The following is an 18,746-nucleotide window of genomic DNA, read 5'->3' on the forward strand; positions in this document are numbered from 1 at the left end:
CCAACCAAAAGATCAAAGCTCTTTCTTGAAGCCTCGGGCTAAACCACAGCATATTGAAAGGAAAATGATGATGAGGTGAAATAACAATACACTGCCTTCACTGCATATTGATTTAAACATCATAATTAAATGAAGGCACAAAGTTTTGGCACCGGACTCATACAGGTCTAATCAGAAAAGAAAAGGAAGTTAAAAATGAAACAGCAGCAGAAAAGGAGTCATTCATCAGCTGAACATCAATCCAAAGCACAGGGACAGAACCGGTCTGGACTGGATTCCGGAGAAAAATCGCCTGAATAATAATTTTACATTTAAACATAAAAATCTTCTGAGATTTACTTAAATCATTAATCTTCAATAAATCTTTACCAAATTAGTATCCAGAATGTCAGGAATAAACTCCTCTGTACAAATCAGTGATTTGCATGGCGTAATGAATGATTTGATTTGATATCAGAACCGGCTGTAACCGGTATGATTTTAACATTTACACACACGTACACTGGTGCATAAAGAAGTCAGTGACATCTGTGTAACATTAAGACGTGTTTATATGTATATAAAATATACAGTATTATCATTTATTACAGAACATGTGCTCCACAAATAGCAGAATCAGCAGTGCAGTAGTATACACACACACACACACACACACACACACACACACACACACACACACACACACACACACACACACACACAGAGTGATGTCTGTCACAGATGAGCTGGGTGATTCTGTAGCAGGCTGATGAAGTCTGTAACAGGACGACCCTCATAGCAGATCTCATACACTGCACTAAACAATGGGAATCTGTAAAGAGAGAGAGAGAGAGAGAGAGAGAGAGAGAGAGAGAGAGAGAGAATTTGACAGAGAAAGACAGAGTGAAAGTGAAAACAGAGAAAGAACGATATAGAAAATGAGAGTGAAAGAATTAAAGAGAGATGAAGAGTGAGAAATATAGAAGAAGAGAAAGAACAGAGAGAGAGAGAGAGAGAGAGAGAAAGAGAGAGTATGGAAGAGAGAGAGAGAGAACGTGGGAGTATAAAAGAAGCAGATAGATAGATAGATAGATAGATAGATAGATAGATAGATAGATAGATAGATAGAGAAAGAAAGAGAGAGAGAGAGAGAGAGAGAGAGAGAGAGAGAGAGAGAGAGAGAGAGAAAGTGTCACAAAGACAAGAGCCACAAAAAATGAGCAAAGAGGCAAACCCCTGTGAGGAAAAGATATTCAAAGCCAAATTATATAGTGTGTGTGTGTGTGTGTGTGTGTGTGTGTGTGTGTGTGTGTGTGTGTGTGTGTGTCTCACTTGTCCAGTAGGTTTCTGTTCTTCAGGATAACATGGACCTCAGCAGCTGTAGCAGGACCCTGCAGCTTCTGACCGTTCAACATCTCCTTCTCCAGGTCCTCCAGAGACTAATACACACACACACACACACACACACACACACACACACACACACACACACACACACACACACACACACACATATGAGAACAGTCTTCATTCTATTGATTACATGTGGTTTAAACCCTCGGTTGATTATTCTATAGAATCACACACACATGATATTTTACTTCTTACTTGTACCACAGCAGGGTGGAATCCTGGATTCTGATTGGTCAGAAGGTCTTCAGCTCTGATAGCAGTGTAGCTTCAGACCAGGGGTTTGTGTTAATGTGCTCGTTATCCTCTCTACCTCAAACGCGTGTGATTGTCCAAGGTTTGATTTGAAATTAGATTTGAGACGCTTGTTCAGTCTTTATGGAAGGAGTCTCCAGTGTCAGTTTTATTAAGCAGTCAGAGTTAAAGCTTTATGTTTTCTAATATTTATTTTTGTCTCAGAAAGCAGAAGAAAGGCGAGACTGATGAGAGAATGATTCCTGCTTGATCTTGATTTTTCCAGACATATGAGGTTCTTTCACAAACCACAAAGTTGGAGGCGCACGGAGACCCAAACCTTAAACCCCAAAGCCAGCTCCATGAAGATATGCTTTACATGGCTTGGAGTGGAAGATCTCCTGCTGTAGAGCAATAAACCCTATTAAACATCTTTGGGATGAATTGTTCACACTGGCTGCAGGCCAGGCCTCCTCACCTCCACCTACATCAGTACCCGACTTTGCTAACTATCTAGATGAGCACAAATCTCTATAAAATCTAGTGGAACATCTTGAGGTTATTATTATTTGAGTTTCCATTAACAACACGCCTCAGCTGGTCTTTCATAATTGCATGTATGATTGATCTCATTATTCATACAAATGCTGAGAGTTTCAGCACATTCACATCAGTCCCGATGATTGAGTAACACATCCTGAGGTTCCTGATGTTCCTCAGACCCTGTTTGCTTACCCTCCCGCTCTTGGCGAACGCCTCAGCCACTCGCCGGTTGCGTCCCCCGTAGCACGTCGTGATGAGATCGGCAACGCCGCAGCTCTCCAGGAAGGTTTCCGGGGAAACAGAGCCGGCGGAGCAGAAAAGTCTCGCGAAGGCGATCATCTCCATCAGGCCAAGTCTGATCACAGCCGCCTTCGTGTTGTCTCCAAAACTCAAGCCGTCACAGAATCCTGCGCCCACCGCCACAATGTTCTGCAGCACACAGACAAATTTTTACTAACGCTGTAATTTGCATCGACACAAACATTCGATTATAGATATTATATTAAAGAAGCCCCTCCATAATGACCCTCATGTGATTGCGGGAATGAAGTTCTTTCCAGGTGGTGAAACATGCAATTTATTTTCTTTTAAATGCACCATATGGACAAACGTTTGTGGACACCTGAGCATGAGATCGGTATGTGCTTTTTGAACATCCCATTCCACATTTAGTCCTCATTTGCTCTAATAACTTCCACTCTTCTGGGAAGATGTTCCACTAGATTTCCAGAGTGTGTTTGCGGAGATTTGCGTGAGCTTCTCAGCTACAAACCCGTGTAAAGCAGATGTTCATGGAGCATTCATAGACATCAATATATATAACTACAGTTTGTGGAAGAACCACAAATTGTTGGAAAAATCAGGTGACATTTCATTTTGTTTTAATTCTTGCCATTGAGTAGCTCATTGGTTAAATTCTAATGCTAGTTGTGAGATGCCAGGAACGATCCCGAAGCCTCTTCTGGGCCTTTCAGAAAGGCACTTTATCCATCAGCTGCTCATCTGCATGCTTGGATTGTGCTCTCTCTGGATTTAAATGCATTCTGGTTAATGCGTTTCATTGCCAGTCGGTCGGCAGATGCACTTATTAAAAGCGACGTACAACAAAAATCTGCCAAATGTAAATGATTGTGAGTGGTTGCAGTAATATGTGGGGGGATTCTGTTAGCGGGCTAAAAGCAAATGATATTTAAATTGCAGTCTGTTTTCAGAAAAATGCTAAACATGGTAGCGCTTACGTGGCACACACCGATTTTCAGTATCATGGGAGAACTTTTCATGCAACTGAAAATTCATTTCCAGTAGGGATGGTAAGATTCGATGTGAACGACGCGATGCATCGATTTAAAAAAAGTGTGCCTTGGATACAAGTTGTATCGTGATGCATCGTTTTGAACATGTTTGCTTCCGATGAAAAAAACTTTTTAAAAATATTATTTATATATAATTCTTAGTGGATGCGCTATATTTTTATTATCTAGAACGTGACGGATAATTTGTGATTACCATCTGATATATAGATCAATTTCCCTTCGCTAAACTGCATCGCAACATTAGTCACATGGAATAGAGATTAACATGGCAGAGGTAGAGCTGCATCTTCCTGGAGACACAACAAGAAAAAAAAAACGTCTGCACTACAAAGGTTTTGATGATTTGCTGTCTGTCTGAACTAAAGAAATAAAAGTGAACCATCTGTACATGTAAAATTGCGTAGCGTAATTTTTTTTCCGTTGAATCAAATTTATTGTATCGTATCGTTGATAATGCGTCAAGATGCGAATTGCATCGGCCTCAGTTACTGATATGCACATCCCTAATTTCCAATAAAGCTTTCATCATTTGGTCAAATCTGTCAACCTGGGCTGTCTTCAATCAATAATGGAAGACAAAAGTGTCCTGGTGTCTGATCCTGACTTTCAACGTCCTGGAATCCTGGAAGCTCTTTTCGCTATAGCTAAGTGTGAGAAAGTGCCGCGGGCCTCATCGCGTGACCGTGGAAGTGTGCATAACGACTTCATTACACAGGGAAATTACTTCATTCAACCACACTAACTTCTTCCTTCCGCCTTTTAGAAACAGACAATGAGAGCCAGATGAAGCTCCTTCATAGCTTCAGTATGTTTTTCTATTCCACTGAACGCATCATGCTCGAGCGAGGGCTTTGTTGTACTGTATTACTATTTGCTTATCCATCAAATAAATGATAAAAATGTGCATTGAATGTGGCCACATACGAGTAATTTCATCATGTGATGGATCCTTCTTTTGTTCCTTTGTTTTGTCCGTGACTGGCAAAGATTTCAGTGCTTTCTGAATATAAACATTAAGAAATATAGAGGAAAGAGAAACTGTTCCACACCACTTATCCCTCCATCCTCTACTACTACACCACTTATCCCTCCATCCTCTACTACTACACCACTTATCCCTCCATCCTCTACTACTACACCACTTATCCCTCCATCCTCTACTACTACACCACTTATCCCTCCATCCTCTACTACTACACCACTTATCCCTCCATCCTCTACTACACCACTTATCCTCCATCCTCTACTACTACCACTTATCCCTCCATCCTCTACTACTACACCACTTATCCCTCCATCCTCTACCACTACACCACTGATATCTTCATTCTCACCACTACATCACTTATCCCTCCATCCTCTACTACCCCACTTATCCTCCATCCTCTACTACACCACTTATCCCTCCATCTCTACCACTACATCACTTATCCCTCCATCCTCTACTACTACCCCACTTATCCCTCCATCCTCTACCACTACACCACTGATATCTTCATTCTCTACCACTACATCACTTATCCCTCCATCCTCTACTACTACACCACTTATCCTCCATCCTCTACTACCCCACTTATCCTCCATCCTCTACTACTACACCACTGATATCTTCATTCTCTACCACTACATCACTTATCCCTCCATCGTCTACCACTTCACCACTTATCCCTCCATCCTCTACCACTACACCACTGATATCTTCATTCTCTACCACTACATCACTTATCCCTCCATCCTCTACTACTACCCCACTTATCCCTCCATCCTCTACCACTACACCACTGATATCTTCATTCTCCACCACTACATCACTTATCCCTCCATCGTCTACCACTTCACCACTTATCCCTCCATCCTCTACTACTACACCACTTATCCTCCATCCTCTACTACTACACCACTTATCCCTCCATCCTCTACTACTACACCACTTATCCCCATCCTCTACTACTACCCCACTTATCCCTCCATCCTCTACTACTACACCACTTATCCCTCCATCCTCTACTACTACCCCACTTATCCCTCCATCTTCTACTACTACACCACTTATCCCTCCATCCTCTACTACTACCCCACTTATCCCTCCATCCTCTACCACTACACCACTGATATCTTCATTCTCTACCACTACATCACTTATCCCTCCATCGTCTACCACTTCACCACTTATCCCTCCATCCTCTACTACTACACCACTTATCCCTCCATCCTCTACCACTACACCACTTATCCCTCCATCCTCTACCACTACACCACTGATATCTTCATTCTCTACCACTACATCACTTATCCCTCCATCGTCACCACTTCACCACTTATCCCTCCATCCTCTACCACTACACCACTGATATCTTCATTCTCTACCACTACATCACTTATCCCTCCATCCTCTACTACTACCCCACTTATCCCTCCATCCTCTACTACTACACCACTGATATCTTCATTCTCCACCACTACATCACTTATCCCTCCATCGTCTACCACTTCACCACTTATCCCTCCATCCTCTACTACTACACCACTTATCCCTCTATCCTCTACCACTACACCACTGATATCTTCATTCTCTACCACTACATCACTTATCCCTCCATCGTCTACCACTTCACCACTTATCCCTCCATCGTCTACCACCTCACCACTGATCCCTCCATCCTCTACCACTACACCACTGATCCCTCCATCCAGTCCGCTGCTCCATTAATCCCTCCATCTCTCAGGGTACAAACAAAACATGCTTCAAGACTTTTTTATCTCATGTTAGGGAACCTAGCCGGTGGAACAAACTTGTGTTTGATGACAAAATAAACTGCTGGTAAGGTCACAGTGCTTCACAGATTTCTTGTTGCTAAGTAGCTATGCTTGTTTTTCCCCTTTGCTGGTTGGATATTAAGCAGATGTACACAGGCATAGCAGCTCCACCGGTTTACAGACTGAGTATAAAATATGAAGTGTGAAGCATAACATGCATACAAATGCTTTATTTGGAAAAGCGACGTGAGCAGATGTAACACTCAGGCCATGTCCACACTAATACCTTTTAGTTTTGAAATCACATATTTTATTCTCTCCGTTTTTAGTCAACGAAATCGTAGCTTTCTAAAAACACTCTTTAAAGTGGATATATTTAAAAGCACTGTTTTAGCGTTACAGTGTGGACTGTGGAAATGGAGGCTTTCAAAAACAATGACGCATTTTTAGCCATTTCACCGTGAAAACCTCCACATTGCTGCCAAGTATCAAAGAGCCAGAAATGAAATAAATAGTGGGAGGAAATAACGCAGGCCAGATCGTTTTTACGTTTTAGACGTTTTTAGACGTTTTAGTGTGTGATGAGCAAAATCAATAGCGAGGACGCGGAGTGTTTTTAGACGAAAATGCTGTTCTTAAATTGATCCAGATTAGTGTAGACGTAGGCTAAGGCCATGTAAACACAAATACGTCTTCGTATAAAAACTTATATTTTTCTCTTCGTTTTGGCCATTCCTTCATTTTTAGTCAAAATTAGAAAACGCTGAATTGAAAAACGACGATTTCGTGTCACAGTGTGGACGTCGAAAATGACGACTTTCAAAAACGATGATGCATTTTTAGTCACGTGACCACGCCGGCAAAGAGCCTGAAATTAAATAAACGTCGGGTGAAAATGATACAGGTCGAAGTGTTTTACATTTTACTCGTGCAGTACAGGAATTACACGTTTTCAGACGTTTCCTTGTGGATGAGCGACTTTTGGGAAAAGGTTGAAAACGATACAGTGGATGCAGAGCGTTTCTAGACGAAAATGCCGTTTTCAAATTGATCTCAGAGTGTTGCTGTAGCCTTAAAGCAGAGTGAAAACAAGGCCAAGAAGCTAACCTTTAGAGCTCCACATATCTCCACAACTTCGGCCTCCTCCACTACGGTGACCCGGAAATGATCCGTCTGCATCAGTTCCTTCAGCAGAGCTCCATGGGATTTGTCTTTTGAGCCTAATACACACAACCCAAGTTTTATTTGTACAATACAAAAATACAATGGAACTGAAGTTACTAGATAATCATTTGCAAAAGTCTATGCAATAGTATTATTATGTTAAATATCAGATTTAGTTAAATAAATTATAGATATTTTCTTTACAGATGCATTAACTGAAAGGAAAAAGCAATAACAGGCTGGTGTGGGAATGGCCGTTTATAGGTGCTATAATCTAAGTGAAAACAGGAAATAAGTCGTTTCACAAACGTTCTACGTCATTAAACGTAACTATAATTGGATAAAAACTATGGCGTGCTTCAAAGTGCTCTATCTACTACTTATAACATGGATGTGCGGGAAATGGGATTTGTTTTTACCGATGGTGGTCTCACAGAATTTCTCGTCTGCCACTTCATTAGCGATGTTTGCACCCATTAGCACGCTCATGCTAATGCCTAGCTTCTCACGAATGACCTCCGAGATCAGCTTTAGCCCATCAGGACCCTCATCCACCCCCTACACACACACACACACACACACACACACACACACACACACAGAGACACACATGCTGTGTCATATGCTTTGAACACAAACATCTTGTGATCTTAGAATGTAGTGTTCCCTTTTCTCTATTTACACTGCTGAGTGTGAGAACACACACACACACACACACACACACACACACACACACACGTGACAAGAACTTTCAGACATCAAGAGTCCAGTGAGAAATGCATTCTTAGCAGAAAATTATAAAATGCAAAGTCTGAAAAGCAAAGTTCACAAGTATACAAGTTTCGATATATATATGTGTGTGTGTGTGTGTGTGTGTGTGTGTGTGTGTGTGTGTGTGTGTGTGTGTGTGAGTTTAAGATAATGTGAGACTTTGATAAGTGACATTCCAAGAGCGTCTTGTTTAATCTTTCCTTTCATTGTGTCACACACTTGGCTGATAAACTGATGAGGGATCACAAAGAGCAAAACATCTGCACCACTGACAGCCTCAACCAGATCCGCTACTGCAACCTGATAGAGAGAGAGAGAGAGAGAGAGAGAGAGAGAGAGAGAGAGAGAGAGAGAGAGAGAGATGACTGTGAAAGTCTGAGAGATGAATAGATACTGATATGTAGGTGAAGCCAGATGTCCTCTGATCAGTGTAATGTGTGTGGAGTGTGTGTGTTGTGTGTGCATGTGGTGTGTGTAGAGTGTGTGGTGTGTATGGAATGTGTGTTTAGTATGTATGGAGTGTGTGTGTAGAGTGTGTGTTGTATGGAGTGTGTGTGGAGTGTGTGTGTGTGTGTGTGTGTGTGTGTGTGGAGTGGGTGTGGAGTGTGTGGAATGTGTATGGAGAGTGTGTATGGAGTGTGTGGAGTGTGTGTGGAATGTGTATGGAGAGTGTGTGGAGTGTATGTGGAATGTGTATTGAATGTGTATGGAGTGTGTGTGGAGTGTGTATGAGGTGTGTGTGGAGTGAGTGTGGAGTGTGTATGGAGTGAGTGTGGAGTGTATGTGGAATGTATATTGAATGTGTATGGAGAGTGTGTGGAGAGGGTGTGGAGTGTGTGGAGTGGGAGTGTAGTGTTTGGTGAGTTGGAGAACCTCGTCACTCACCACGTTCTCCGGCAGTCTGCGTCCTGGCAGGTATTTCACATTTTCATGTTGTGTGTTAATGATGTCTGTGAGTTTCCTGCCATCCACCATCTCCTCAAACACCCACATCTTCACTGCAGAGTCAAACTTCATGTTTCGTCCTGCGTTCTGCCCCACGATTTTAGCGATGGCAGAACCCCTGAAAAAGAAGTAAAAGAAAAGTGGCAGAGATTTAAATTTATTGGTTTCTACATAACCTAAGTATTTGTCTTTCAGTAAAATAGGCGTGGTCTTAGTATCTGTCAATGAAGTGGGTGTGGCCTTAGTATATGCCAATAAAGTGGGTGTGGCCTCAGTATCAGTCAGTCTCAGTGATGTAGGTGTGGCCTAAGTGTTTGTCAATGAAGTGGGTGTGGCCTCAGTATCTGTTTGTCAGTAAAGTGGGTGTGGCTTCAGTCTGTCTGTAAACAAAGTGCCTGCGGGCTTAATGTCAGAGAAATGTTTACATGTACAGTTTTTATTTTTGATTTGTATATGGACAATCCATTTGCACATCTTCTGAACTGTACTGGTCGGTGCTACTGTGTTACTGTTTTTAATTGTCTCATGTTGTTTCTTGTCTGTTGTCTTTTATTCTTTTTGTTGTTGTTTTGCCCTAAATGTTGCACATGTGCACTTTGTGTTGTTGGTTCATAGATCTGTGTAGTTCTATGTTCCTTTTGGTAGTTTATGTCGTTTGCTGTAGCACCTTCAGTCCTGAGGAAACGTTGTTTCGTCCTTGGCTCTTGAGTCATGCACAGAGCAGTGGTTTTGAACAAAGATCTTTCGGCACGTGACCCGTTTAGATGTTGTTCCGTCTGAACCTCATGAGAGTTAAATACAAATAAAACGAACTCATGGACTTGATTAACTTGAACTTCTTCAAGTTAAATGTCTCATGCTTCGGCTCCACCAGAGATGTGTCACCTGACTGGCTGTAAACATGAGACCGATGGTGTGTTTGTATGCCGAAACTGACGCAGCCAAACATTTCAGGACCAACACCATACCCACCTGTCATGTATGATACTGATATTGTGAGCTCCAGAATCATTAAACATCTCAGCACTAAACATGGTGTGTCTTTAGATGAGTTTTTACTCCTGACTAAATTTATATTGTTGATGGTTTTTTCCTTACACTTTCCTTCACTTTCAACTGTTTAGTAATCAACTTTATGTTAAGATACCCTATATAGCCAAAAGTTTGTAGACACCAGGGCATAAGATCAGTAGGTGCTTTTTGAACATCCCAGTCCACATTTAGTCTCCATTTGCTGTTACAATAACCTGCACTGTTCTAGGAAGTTGATCTACTAGATTTTGGAGTGTGCTTGTGGAGATTTGTGCGATATTCAGACAGTTAAACTCAGATGAGGAGGTCTGGGGTGCAGTCAGTGTGAAGAGTTCATCTTGAAGGTGTTTCATAGGGTTGAGGGTTTTATCAGTCTCTAGTTCAGTGCACGGTCAGGATGGTTTTATATCCAGCCTAATAGAGCTTTTAAAGATTCCAGTGCACACTTCTAGAGGATTTTAGACTATTTATACTTCAGTTTTAAAACACCTGTAGAGAAAACACACAGACACACACACACACACACACACACACACACACACACACACACACACACACACACACACACACACATGCACACACACATACACTACAATGCACGGTTTATGTTTTATCGCTTTAAAAAATAATTTCTAGTAAATAATTGGCTTTTAAAGCTTCACTACAGAAATCTTTATCTGGTTAAGGCATTACTGTAGGTCCAAAAGGATGCGCTCGAGGAGGCCACCCAAACAACTTGGCAAGCAGTGATAGTACCTTTTACTATTATAATTATATTATATAATATCAAATAAAACAAACTGCTCACAAAGACTTGTAACAGGAAAACAGAAAACTGAGAATACAGAGTTCGCTTTTATACCAGAAAACAATAGGAGATGGGGGAGGGGGTATTATAGATTTCTTTCAATAAAAAAAAAAAGAAAAAAAAAAAAACCAATAGTAGCTGATTATAAGGTTAATATTAATTTTATCAAAATAACAATATTTTATTATATCTAATTATAAATATTTTATTAACAATTTTAATAATTCATTCATCATTCACTTTATTCACTTATTCACATAAATTTAAATATGCTTATATATTAATATTTATAAATATTTACATTTACATTTTTTTTTTTTTTTTATACTTTAGGCTATAACTGATTTTTAATTGATTTGATTTTTTAATTTCATTACATTTTATTTTATTATTGAGCCAAACTCCAATTTCTTAAAAATGTGTTTATACATTTACATGTTTTATCCCACAAGAACAATCCACAGATGTGAAAATAGGTTTTTTTAAGCTCTTACCAGTTTCCTGAGCCGACAATACACACTTTCTTTGGAGTTGCCATCTTCAGATTGGAGCAGCTGACACACACACACACACACACACACACACACACACACACACACAAACAGCTTCCCATGCTACACACAAACCAAACCTACTGCTCTACTATTGGTTATTCGAGCCACGCCCATGCCCATATGTGTTCTTCAGGGGGGTTGTGTGTGTGTGTGTGTGTATGTGTGTGTGTGTGTGTGTGTGTGTGTGTGTGTATATATATAAAGGTAAATGGTTGGCTTATAAATAAATACTCGCCTCATAAATCGTGCTCGGTTGAAAGTGTCTCTGTAGAATGTTGCTACACTTTCAGTTCCCTTTTGTTCGAGTACAATGATGGTGTATTGGTTGTTCAGTGTGTGCACATGTGACTAAATTATAAAGAAAACCTCTACACAATGACAGCTTTGCCAGGTAGAAAACTTCTTTAACCAACATTATGAGACTCAGAAACACTGTGTTCTCAAAAAAAGTGTCTTCTGTAGTGTTTCTGAGGTAAAGTTACATCATTTGTACCTTAGATATGCATCTCTTACTTAGTCGCGTAAAATATTTGAGTGCTAGACTTCCTTTTTTACTGAGAATCAAATAAATAAGCAACTTTTACTCTCTACTCATCTACATTTATGATTCAATAGATGTACTTTTTTACTACTTTTTATATTTAAACTGACAATAAGCGTTACCAATTACAATTTGCAGTCAGCCAACATTGAATATTTGCTTATACTTCATCTAAAATAAATTAATTTCATTGTATTTGTCCACTGAATACAAATGGTTCTTCTTCAGGACATGATGCTGTAAATGTACTTGATATCTTTTTGAAAAATTGCCTTTCATTTTTGGACTGATTTGTTCGATCTTTGTTTCATTCTGGCATGTTGAAGAGGCTGTTTTGTTGAGCTCAAAGTTGTTAATGCAGTGTTGAGGTGTACAATTTGATTTGCAATTTCGGAACAAAACATCGGTTTTTGGCTTTTTGCTAACGTGTGTCGCTGTGTTGAGGATTAGTGCATGTTTACGCTCAATATGAGCCAAATGCTCAAGTACTGTTCAAACCAGATGCTCAAAGATCTTAACTCAAATCTGAATGAATTTGAACTTTTTGCAGCATCTATACTTTCGCTTAATTAGGATTTTCAGGTACTTTTTACACCTTCGTTTGCACTTAGGAACGGTGCATGTTGTGCTTACAGCGGTATTTGCAGCGGTTCCTACTGACCAAAAGGTACCTTCAGTTATTTTTTTAATAAATACATAATTTTCACATTTTGCAAAACATACATTACATATGAAATGCCCTCTTGCCTCTATGCTGTTTTATATTTATTACTACTATTAAGTTATTTTATCCCTTTTGCTGTTAAAATGACCTCCACTAGATTTTGGATTCAAAAAATTCATCTTAAAGGTGTTCTCTTTAGCAGGAGAACCTCCATGCCAACCCATATCCTCGTGGAGCTGGCTTTGTGCACAGGAGCATTGCCATGCTAGAACAGGTTTGGGTCTCGTAGATTAAATAAATGAAACATTTCATGCTAGCACATCCAATATGTGTGTGACTCCGACTTTGAGGTGACAGTTTGCTATAATTTGAATAGCTTATTGTTTACTTTGGCATCTAAAACTGATTCTAGTGCACACAGTGTGACTCATTTCAGCATAAGAAGTGTAGCTTTGTTTACTGTTGACACTGTGGGCGTCCATGGTTATTTAAGCCTTCTACGAATTCCTAGTCAGAGTTCAGACATTTTTTTTAAACAGTATTATGGTACACTGAATACATTCCAGGGCAATATCACAAGAAAAAGATCTCTAATCCATAAAGAGTAAGCAGGACGAGGAAAAGCTGTTGCTAAATAAAGTATCAAAGGCAATGAAATTCAGAACAGCAGGTCCGCGTTGTTTCTTCAGTGCCAATGAGGGTTGTAATGTGAGCAGGATTACGTCTTACATGCAGAACTTCTGGCTGAGAAGGCTGAGTATATTTCAGTATATATAAATATAGAGTTGTGGGTTTGATTTTGAGCTTGTTTCATTTTTCATTTATGGATTTTTCTACTTTTTCGCTGAAAAAAGTGTATTTCCTTCATCGTCTCAGCAGCACATTGTACTGCATCAGCTATATATAGTTGAAAATGACAATTAAAGCTTATTGACTTTTGACTTGAAAGTTTAGGGAACATATAAAGCAGCTGGGAGGAGGCACTGCTGGCGTAACTGCTCTGAACCCTGCTGGGCGAGTGCGTCGTAAAAGCACGTTTTAACATAAACAAATGGAGATAAGCTCAGAAATAGAACATTCTTAAACAAAAAACTCCCCGTCGTGCCTGGGTAACGTTTACATTGGGTAATCCAATCACGTGAGAAACAGATACAATCAGTCTGCGATCCTGGTCAGAATTTGCATCTCAATGGATAAGAGTAGCTTTGTTTCTTAAACTACCGTCAATTGTTTTAATTCCTTTACACAACTAATTGCTTCACATTCAACAAGCTTTAACATTGTCCACTGTTATTGTTATGGTAATTCATGCCGAACATATTTCAATTCATTTATATTGTATAATAGATTTTTAAAATTGGCCCAAAGTGCATAACAAACAAAAAAACACAATAGTGGGGGGTTAGAAATTTAAATGAGTTATAATATAATATAATATAATATATAGAAATAAACCTTGCAAGGAATACAACACTTCGGGTTGTGATGTTACAGGAAAGTATTCAACAATATGGTGGTGTGATGAAGCAAAACTATTGAGATTACTGTAACCACCCTATAGCTGAATTCCCCTACAACCGCATGTCATGTGTTTTATTCCTCTTATACCACATGCCAGCAAAACTTTAATGAATTAATTCATTCATTAATCATTCATTATACATTTGATCCATTTGCAGTTAAAAAAAATACTAAAATCCACATTTATCATGTAAGTAATAGCATGATATCAGTTCCCAACTCAGTCTCTTTGTTATCTTCACACCATTAACAATTATATATCACGTCCAACACGTTCACTATACAGGCAAACGTTTGTGGACACATAACCATAAGATTTATATGTGCTTTTTTGAACGTCCCATTTCACATCCAGACCCCATTTGACTGATTAGAAGGTTGTGAGTTTAAATCCACGAATCACTAACTTGTCACTGCTGGGCCCTTAAACAAGGCCCTTAATAGTAAATGTTTTAGGACTGTTTTGGCAGCAAAAGGTGGACCCACACAATATTAGTCAGGTGGTCGTAATGTTCTGTTGGTCTGTGTCCATAAAGGTATGACAGATCGGTGTATTTATACCACATACAGCTGCTGGAATTTGGCATCCCAATACTTTTGGAAATATCATTTATTTTGATACACGAATGATTTAGGTTTGTTTAAGCATCCTGTAAATGAGCTGGTAATATAAAAAGAGAATTAGCATTAATATATATATAAACCTGTGATTTAAACAAAATCCTTGGTACCTTCTGACCAACTGGAGTGAAGGATTCATCGATGATGTGGAATGTCTTTGTGTCGATATTGTATTTGTGTTCTGTTTGACTATGCAATGTTTAAAATAGGAAAGCCAGGTACTGATGGTGGGGTGAGGAGGTCTGGGGTACAGTCTGAATCAGGCCACTGAAGATCTTCCACTCCAAACCATGTACAGCATATCTTTTTATGGAGCTGGTTTTGTGCACAAGGGCAAGATTATGCTGAAAAGAAAAAAGATTTCATGCTTCCACATCCAAAGACTCCCTATACAACTGTGGGGCTCCAGTTGGAAGAATTCATCAGTGAGATGGAATAATTTCATGTTGATATTGAATTTCTGTTCTGTCTCACTGTGCAAAGTAAAAAAAAAAATATGCAAAAAGAAGACATTGCAGCCCTTTTTCTCCAAACCACTTTTCACTGGAATGAATGGTATTTCATCAGCGTGAACCACAGAAGGCACAGTCACGCTAATGCCATACAGAACTACCATTTTTCTCTTTCTTCTGCTCCCCGAATAAAAATTTCTACAAATCAGCCTGAAGACATTTACGACAAAGGAAACGTTGTCTGAAAAAAGCCTCAGAGACAGAAATTGTGTGTGAAACAGTACTCCTCAGTTTGAGAGTTTATTACTGTGTAGTAAAGCTGAGGGAGACGAAACAGGCCATTAAAAAACACATGCAGACCAAACAAATGCACAGTTCTTTTCGGATCTTTTCTTTCTAGACTCCCACACACCCACACACACTCGTGAGTGTATCCCCAGATCAGCGCGGTCCAATAGGTTGTATAGATGACTGCAAAAAGGCTCTGGTGTGTTAAAGGAGCCCCCATGTGGTTGTCTTTATTGTTATTAGCAGTATAAACCTCAAGCTTTTACGTAATATGATAGAATTTTGGAATCAAGGTATACAGTATTTAGTTATAATATTTTATATTGGGCATATTATATATATATATATATATATATATATATATATATATATATATATATATATATATATATATATATATGTATGTATGTATATAATATATTGTACAGTAATCCCCAGTTTATCGTGTGTGGTTTTGGAACTTAACCACCACAATAAACAGATGCCACCCCAAAAATGCTATTTTATGTAAACAGTACTGTACTGTATTAACATTTTACATCATTTTATAAATAATAATGATATTTTTATTAATAAATGTAATTATTTTAACATAAAACTCAATGTAAACAATTCGCTATAAGTATTTTGGTCTATCGTGCTATCCACGAGAGGCCGGGAAAATTAGCCAAAAAAATTTGTTATGTAGCAAATGCAATTCCGCAATAAACCAGTGGGGGCGAGATTCAAACTGCGGTAAAGCGGGGGATAACTGAGTATATATATATATATATATATATATATATATATATATATATATATATATATATATATATATATATATATATAATCTATGCCGACACATATCAGGCATGGATTTTATATTATATTTTACAATAACAATGATTCTGATTCATGAGGCAATAGATGCCCCTGAACCTGCTACGATCTGATTCTGGTGAAGATACAACTCAATCCCCTTTAACATGATATAATTGTAGTTAAAAGAGACTAATATTCCAGTTTCAATAAAAATGTAATATTTATCCACTCATCGCTAGGAGGAGAATTATGTCTCAACTTAACGAAGATCCTAATCAAAATCTCCCTGTAGGTAGCTAGCTAATTAGCTAGATACAGCTAGCTGGAAATAAAGGGATTTCATTCTCAAAGCAAAACTGAGCAAATTAGCTGTTAGTTTTAGCAGATTTTAGTAATTAGCTGCTTTTTTTACCTCAGTGTTTGCTAACTTGCTATCATTTGTAAGCTGTAATCAGTGTTTGGCTATGGGATATGCATTGATTTTATATATTTACTTTGGGTTATGGCTTTAGTTAGTAGCCAGTGATAACTGCTAGATAAATGTACAAGATTTAGCAGAATTATTTATATACCCGAATCCCATTTTAATCACAGATGATTACTACATTGTAGTTATTTCCTGCTGATGTTTTAGCTTGAAGTTTAAATTAGCTAGAAATTAGCTAGTGAAGTTCGAAATTATTTGCATATTAAAAATATTGAAAATTGAAAAGACTTTATACATACGGAGCTCTGTTAATGAACTTTCCTTTTTCTTTCCCACATCCCAGAAAACAAGTACACAAAAAACAACAGAGTAGTACATTTATTTATTTATGAAAAAAAGAAAAATTAATCACATATAGTTTCTGAGGGTTTCTCAGTTCTGGTCAAGGTGTTACAGCACATTGCACTCTGCACATTTTCCTCGGTTCAGCTAACTTCTAACCACAATCCACTGAGAAACACCTCACAGCTTAATAAGCATAAAATAAATATGATTACCGGTTGTTACCAATAATAATAATAATATTTAATAATAATAATAATAATAATAATAACAATAAAAATAATAATAATAAGAATGACACATTCTGGTTACTGAAGCTACTGTACAATTCTACCAGTTCTCTTGTGCTTTAAGCATTCTGTTTTTTTAAACAAATATATTTATATCAGTATTGCATTGTCTGAATTTGTGGAGAATATTTTAAATATTGTATGCTTTTATAAATTCTAATGTCTTTAGTACACTCTAAATAATATCAATTTATTTAGAGGTTACAGTTCACTATATATATATATATATATATATATATATATATATATATATATATATATATATATATATATATATATAGCAGCGTACGACAGTAAGAAACAAAATCGTGTTACGACCGGTCTGTCGGAACCAATCTTAGTCGTAAGTCGATGACTACCTGTAGACTTTGTTTTCTATTTGAAATTTGGCAGTCACTGTGCATTCGCGAAAACACAAAGGGTAATGCAAGATTTGCAATTGCGTTTGGATTAAGTCCATGTATCTTCTGATTATTTTCATTTTAGAAAAAAAAGTTGAAAAATGAAAAAGGATCATTATTTAAATTTTCTTCCTTTACACCAGAACCAAACTACTAAAAACCCAAGTTATTTTCCCATTTCTTTGTGGATCGAAGGGAAACTAAACCAAAATAAGGCATGATTTTTTTTTATGTCTAATTGCAGAACTAAAGAAGCAATACATCACAGTAGTGTCAGACCAGAAGTGGGCGGAGCTTATACCGTCGGTAGTGGTAGTTGCGCTATCTAATACTCACATTTTTCAGAAGGTATCAGGTATTTTTCATTTATTTCTATTCTAGCAATATCTACAATATTTAATGATACTATAATATTTAATATTGTTTTGAATTCAGTCACTTATATATGACCTAATGGTCACACAATCGTATGCACATGGGCCGTTAACCTCCGGATTTCATCTGATCACATTACAAAGCATATTTACACCCAATCCACACTTTGACTTGCACTTTGGCGTCTCCTCCCTTAGAAACCAATTATAAAGAAAATACATTAAGCCACATTCAACCTAAAGAATCGGTTATGCTTTGGGGCTCTGTTGGGGTTTCCTAACAGTACAGTTTTCCATCTTCTCCCAAGTTTCTGCGCCCCATTTGTAAGACTGTGTTTTGGTAAAATGTTATTTGATCTGTTACCTCATGCTTACCTTAATGTCATTTGAACTGTTACATCACTTCATTTAAAAAGAAAAACATTTAAATAACGGCTCTTTTTTCAACTCAATACACAGAGCGCATTATGTCACAGTTGATGCATTTACATATGGAAAATACAATTGCAAATAC

At 38.2% G+C, this 18,746-nt stretch overlaps 1 protein-coding gene across 1 annotated transcript; it reads right to left on the reverse strand.

Moving 5' to 3' along the window:
* Positions 1 to 533: 533 nt before the first annotated feature.
* Positions 534 to 11,573, reverse strand: gpd1a (glycerol-3-phosphate dehydrogenase 1a). The gene is made up of 8 exons (XM_046871363.1): positions 11,451 to 11,573; positions 9,057 to 9,234; positions 8,331 to 8,471; positions 7,820 to 7,958; positions 7,344 to 7,456; positions 2,359 to 2,595; positions 1,312 to 1,418; positions 534 to 811 (listed from the first exon to the last, which is right to left on the reverse strand). Exons 1-8 carry the CDS (start codon positions 11,567 to 11,569, stop codon positions 715 to 717), a joined length of 1,131 nt encoding a protein of 376 aa, XP_046727319.1. The 5' UTR covers positions 11,570 to 11,573; the 3' UTR covers positions 534 to 714.
* Between the last annotated feature and the right edge of the window lie 7,173 nt (positions 11,574 to 18,746).

This window comes from Silurus meridionalis, chromosome 17 (assembly GCF_014805685.1).
Source record: "Silurus meridionalis isolate SWU-2019-XX chromosome 17, ASM1480568v1, whole genome shotgun sequence".
Classification (NCBI taxonomy): domain Eukaryota; kingdom Metazoa; phylum Chordata; class Actinopteri; order Siluriformes; family Siluridae; genus Silurus; species Silurus meridionalis.